At 64.1% G+C, this 5,875-nt stretch overlaps 1 protein-coding gene across 1 annotated transcript in view; it reads right to left on the reverse strand.

Moving 5' to 3' along the window:
* Nucleotides 1-9: 9 nt before the first annotated feature.
* Nucleotides 10-5,875, reverse strand: part of CBX2 (chromobox 2) — an 18,891-nt gene continuing 13,025 nt past the window's right edge. The window contains exons 2-4 of the mRNA XM_023748599.1: nt 4,909-5,098; nt 2,868-2,973; nt 10-2,100 (exon numbers count right to left, since the gene is read on the reverse strand). Coding sequence (XP_023604367.1) covers nt 793-2,100; nt 2,868-2,973; nt 4,909-5,098 — 1,604 coding nt within the window. The 3' untranslated portion in view covers nt 10-792. The remainder of the gene's footprint in view (nt 2,101-2,867; nt 2,974-4,908; nt 5,099-5,875) is intronic.

Here is a 5,875-nt window from a genome sequence, read left to right on the forward strand (position 1 = left end):
GCCCCAGAGGGGGGGGGGATTGTCAGGGGTGGCGGGCCCCCGCACAGCCAGCAGGCCGGGCAGTCTGTGGGGCTGAGATGAGGACTGCGTGGCCCTGGCACCGGTGGCAGAAGGCAGGCAGCAGGAGCGACACCCTCTCCTTCTGCCCCCTAAACCCAGAGGCTGGCTCTCCAGGTGCAACAGCTCAGGGACTTGCCCAGCGCCGTGGCCCCAGGTTAGACGGCACCAAAGCGACCTCTCTAGGGTCCCTGCCTCCCCCACCTCACACACAGCCCTCAGCTGTCAGGAGAGGGGACAGCGACAGGGAGATGAAGTCCCCTCACCTTGGACAGCTCAGGCACAGTTGCGGGGGGGGGGTTCTGGCAGCAAGGCCACGGCTCCCCCCATCTTAGTCCGCCTGCACTGGTGTGGTCCTCCAGGCCTGCTCCCCGCCCCCCATAGCCATGTGCCACCGGGCAGAACAGCCACGCTGGCCCAGAAGTTCCCTCCTGAACACTGTGCCCCTGGGAACCGGGAGCCGTCACCACAGCCAGGAGGGCAGTTCCGAGATTTGGCTCGAGCTGCAGGGGGTGCCCAGACTTCCTGAGGCCACAGGGAAGCGAAGGCCGAGGTAGGAACGGGGCGGCCAGGCCCCAGCAAGGCATCGAGGTACGACCCGGCCCGACGCCCCAGGCAGGGGTGGGCCCGGGAGGCCTCCCGCCTGCCCTGGCGTGGCCTGGGGTGTGGGTCACTTACTGGAGCCAAACCAGAGGCCGGAGCGGGCGGGGGAGGCGGCGGCGGCCACGGTGGGTGTCAGTAGTGCCGCAGGTTGAAGAAGCCCACGCTGGTGGGGGACTCCTTCACGGTGACCGTGATGAGGTTGGCGGTGACGTCGGTGACAAAGACGTGCTCGATGAGGCTGCGGGTGGGCTTCCAGTCCTGGCTGGTCTGCACCGACACGGACAGGTTCTGCTTGGCGCCGGGCGGCGAGGCCGAGTCTGGGTCCGAGTCGGAGCTGCTGTTCTCCTCGCCGGTGCTCATCTCCGACAGCGCGGCCGCTTTGCGCGCGTTGCCCAGGGCCCCAGGCCCCTCCTGCCCTCCGGGGGCCGCACCGCCCTTGCCACCGTCCCTCTTCCCTGCAGGGGCGGGCAGAGCGGCAGCCCGGGAGGCCAGCTTCTCACTCTTGCTGGTGTCGGTCAGCATGCCGGCTCCGTTGCCCCCGGTGGGGCCAGCCCCGGCCCCCTTCCCAGCGCCGGACACAGCGGCAGGGACACCCTTGGCGGCTGTGGCATGGCGGGCGACCATGCCCACCCCCGGCATGCCATTCTTGACGCTCTGTAAGTCCAAGACCTGGAGGCTCAGCTCCTGGGTGGGTGCAGGCTGAGGGCCCAGGCCACCGGCAGGCACCTTGCTGCTACTGTGGGCGTGCGGGGGCCCCCCGGCCCCCCCCTTCGGCTCCATCACCCCACTGCCGGGGGCCTTTGGGAGCTTGCTTCCTGGGGGACTGAACCCCAGCTCGCTCTTCTGCGTCCTCACCTTGAGGTCCAGCCCGAGGCCACACTTGCCGGCGGCCTGGGCCTTGAGCGCCAGCCGGCTGGCGGCCTGGGCCTGGCTCTGGCTCACGCGGTTCATGTAGTGCACGATGGAGCTCTGCCAGCTGATGCCACCGCGGCTGGGGCTGCCGGCCATGCCCTTCATCAGGCTGGCCAGGCTCTCGGGGGTGGCCAGGCTGCTGGGGCCGCCGCAGGCCTCCTTGGCGTGGGCCTTCAGGGCCGCCAGGCCGGCCACGGGGGCGCTGAGCGGAGGGGGCAGCTTGCTGGCCGGCGCCCCCAGGTCCTTCCTGGCGGTCTTCAGCACCCTGGCCAGGTTCACGGGCCTCCGGGCCGCCTTCTGCTCCGGGGGCAGGGGCTTGCGGCCCCGCTTCTTCCGGATGGGGTCCTTCAGCTCGGGCTTGGCCACCAGGATCTGCGCCTTCTTCTGTGGCACTGGGTGGGTCTCCCGGCCACGGGGGCCCCTCTTGGCGTCTAGGTCGCTGTCCCCCTCTTCATCAGAGGAAGAGGAGGAGGACGTGGAGGACGAGGAGGAGCTGCTGGACTTGCACTTGGAGGAGGTGTCCGGTTCCTGCAGAGACCCAGGGAAGGTGTCACCCTTTGCGGCCTGGTCCCTGGGTCCAGAACACACACTTCCCCCCAGGGTCTCGGCCACGCTGAAGCCAGCACCTCCTGTCGCTTCCACAATAGAGGCAAACGGGGGAGCGAGCTAAAAGCAGGAAAATGGCGCCGGCGGGCCTGGCTCAGTGGACAGAGCGTTGGCCTAAGGACTGAAGGGCCCTGGGTTCGATTCTGGTCAAGGGCCTGTGCCTGGTCGTGGCTCTGCAGGAGGCAACCCATCGATGCGTCTCTCTCTGTCTCCCCTCCTCCCTTCCACTTTCTCTAAAGATCGATGGAAATAAAGAAATAAAAATAGAAACCAATGGAGCCCTGACTGGTTTGGCTCAGTGGAGAGAGCGTCGGCCTGCGGACTGAAGGGTCCCGGGTTCGATTCCAGTCAAGGGCATGTACCTTGGTAGCAGGCACATCCCCGGTAGGGGGTGTGCAGGAGGCAGCTGATCGATGCTTCTCTCTCATTGATATTTCTAACTCTCTTTCCCTCTCCTTTCCTCTCTGTAAAAAATCAATAAAATATATTTAAAAAAAAAAAAAAAAAAAAAGAAACCAATGGAGAAATATCCTCAGCTCAGGAGCCTGCACTCGCTGCGACCCCACGCAGAGGCCTGGAGGTAGCAAGAGGCCAGGGTTTCTTCCCCAAAGCCCTCAGTCTTTCCGCTCAGTACCTGCACACCACCCCAGCGCCGGAGGGGAGCAGCCAGAGCAGGCCTCGCCGCCCACCTTGAGCTTGGAGTGCCGGCCGCAGGAGGACATCACCGCCAGCTTCCGCGGCCTGCCCCGGGGCCGCTTGCCTTTCTTCCGGTTCTGCACCTCCTTCTCCTGTTCCCTGAAGAGAATCACCATCGGGGTCACAGAACCGCCCGCACACGGAACCCCATGGCCTCAAACCCCGTCCACTCCAGGCCAGCCCTCTGCAGCGCCCGTGATGTTTGCACCCCCCCCCCCCCCATTCCACTGGCGTCGGGTAAAGACAAGTCGAAGAGCCAAGCGGACCCGCCACGTGAACAGTTCTGGTCTCTCCGAATCCAGGTACAGCGCGCCTGACCCAGGCCTTTCTACAGGCAGAATGTTTCCGGAGAATTCTAGAACGCCACGAGGAGTCGTTGTGGTCACATGGCCCAATCCCCTCATTTCAAACCGGAGTCCAGGCCGAGTGAGGACCTGCCCCCAGCACCCCCCCCCCCCCACAACTAACGGCACAAAACCTGCAGGTCTGAGGAGCACAGAGAACCCACGGGTCTGCACGCGTCTTCCCAGGCCAGTGCCCTGCGCAGTCCCGCCTGTTCCCCTTTCTAAGACGCCCGCTTCCTGGATCCCACAGAGGCCGAGCTCGAAGCCCCCGGATGCCCTCAACCAGCCCCGACTCGGCCCCTCGAGAGAGCCCGTGTTTCAGGCTATTGCCCATCCCCGGGGAGGAGGATCTACCTGGAGGGGTTTCCTGATGATTAAAACGGGCCGACGGCACCTCCCTGGGGCCTGGCAGGTGACCCTTACAGGGTCCAGTGAGCACCGCCAGCCGCAGCGGACTCTCCGAGGCAGCCCGACCGCCTCCTACGGAACCGCTAGCCCCCGGCCTCCGGCAGGACCTTCCGCCCATTTCCGGGAGAAAGAGCACCCACCGTCCCAGGATGTGACTCAGACCACCGGCTTTACCTCTCTGGCCTCTCAGGGTCCGGCAGCCCCATCGCGGTATCCTGCCCGCCGACCCCGTTCCTTCTGCTGAACCCTAAGGAGCTCAGCCAGGACCGCAGGCTCTCTGGTCTGTGTGGACACCCCCTCACGGCTCTGGGACCTGAGCTATGGCCTCCCCAAGGCAGGAGGGCAAGCCTCCGCTCACCCCCCGCCCCCCGCCCCAGGCCAGCTTTTCTCTCACGGCACCATCACAGCCCTCGGAGAAGCCCCAAGCCTTCTGCTGGACCCCAGCAGGGACAGCTGTTGAGCAGCTAACGGATCTGCCTCCATCGACAGACAGGCACTCCCCTGCCCAGCGCAGCGCCCACACCTTCCCCGTCAAGCGTGCTCCCGACAGCACCTCTGGACTCTCCTGCCGGTTGGGGTGGCCTGTCCATCGCCTGCCTCTCACCACCCCTTCCCTCGAGCATCTCAAGGCCTCTCTCTAACAAGGCTCCTACCTAAACATAGAAATGGCACCTAGAATTATAGAAGCAGATTCGGCCCAGACTGGCCGGGGGCTGCCCCGTGCACGTGCTCGCTGGGCACCACTCGCCTGGTACAGTGTGTTCTGCAGCCCCGAGAAAAAGAAACGGTCCCGGCAGACACACCCCGCACCCGGCAGGCCCCTATGGCAGGACCCAACCGGCGCTGTGCGCTCCGCTCCCTCTCTGGGCCTCTCCTGCTCAGTGGCACCTCGCGCAGGGTGGGGAGGCCGGGCCTGTATTGTTGCCGCAAGCCCACTGTCCTAGCTGTCATCAGCCCTGTTTGCAAATTACTCAACAGGAAAGGCAGGACTTTTGGTGAAGGAATCAAGACGGTTCTTTTAGGCAAACCTGGCTCTCAGAAGCCCAACAGCAGCCCTGACTCGGGCTGGGCTCTGAGGTGTAGACACAGCCCTGGCCGGCGGACGGCTCCTACGGGGCCTCAAAGTTTGCTCCACCTTTACAGACAGCCCTGGGGATGGCAGCAGGGAGCCCTGACAGCTGCTGGGGGACCCCTGGGCGGCCAGCAACGCCCCCATGCCTGTGGCAGGCCCCGCCCCCTGCGTTCCCCCCAGCGCCCCTTCCCCACACCGCCCCCTCCTCACTTCTTCTGGAAGGCCAGCAGCAGCCGCGGGTCCAGGATGTTCTCCTCCGGCTCCCAGCTGTTGTGTCTGGAAAAGCAAAGAGCAGGTTGTAGTAAACAGCAGCCACTTGAGAAAGCAGCCGATCCCTGCGGCCCCCAGTCCCGGAAGACCGACCCCAAGAAAGGCCCCCGCTCGTGTCCAGGGTGAGCGCCTGGAAACGGGTTCGGAGGCCAGTGCCTTACCTTTCAACTCCAGGGGAAACTGCTACTTCAATCCCCACCCCCCCCCCCATGAGCTCCCGCCACAAGAGGGCTGGTCTCCCCACTGGGAGGAAAACAAATCCTGGTGAAAGGGAAAGCGGCGGAGGGAGCCCCAAACCCTGGCCCGGAGCCCGAGCGGGAAGGGAAGGCTGTCCAGAGGCGGGAGGGGAGGCCGAGGGGCACAGAAGCGCAGCCCAAAGATTGAAAACAACGTGGCTGGCGCCCAAGCAAGCGCGGGGCAGGCACCGGGAGGGGAAAGCCAAGAAACGTGGGGTCGGCCCGGGAATAAAGGGGAGATGGGTCTGCGCGAGCGACGTAAACAGAGCCCCCTCCGGGAACGCCCCGTCCCTCCCTCCCATAAAAAAAAAAAAAAAGGCAGCCCTTCAGCCCTTAATAAACAGCTTAAGTTACAGCGGGGAATACGGACCGGAGGAGGGGGGCTCCCGTCCACCGGGAAGGGAGGTGGGCAGGGGGTGCGAGCTCATATGGGCACTGAAGCCGCTCGGTTCAAGTAGCAGCGGCCGGGGGCGCAAGGAGAGTGGCTGGCTCTTTTCCCTAAGGGGGGGTCAATTGTATACCTCTCATCCCTGAAATCTCCTGTTTTGTATATACTAGGCTTCACCTTGTATTTAGACGTATCATTTCGACTCATGATAGTATACTTTCTATGAACCTTTATATTTGTTATTTATTGCAAACCTTATCTAACTCTTTTAATTTTTTTTTTT

This window comes from Myotis lucifugus, unplaced genomic scaffold, assembly GCF_000147115.1.
Source record: "Myotis lucifugus unplaced genomic scaffold, Myoluc2.0 scaffold_1572, whole genome shotgun sequence".
In the NCBI taxonomy this organism is placed as follows: domain Eukaryota; kingdom Metazoa; phylum Chordata; class Mammalia; order Chiroptera; family Vespertilionidae; genus Myotis; species Myotis lucifugus.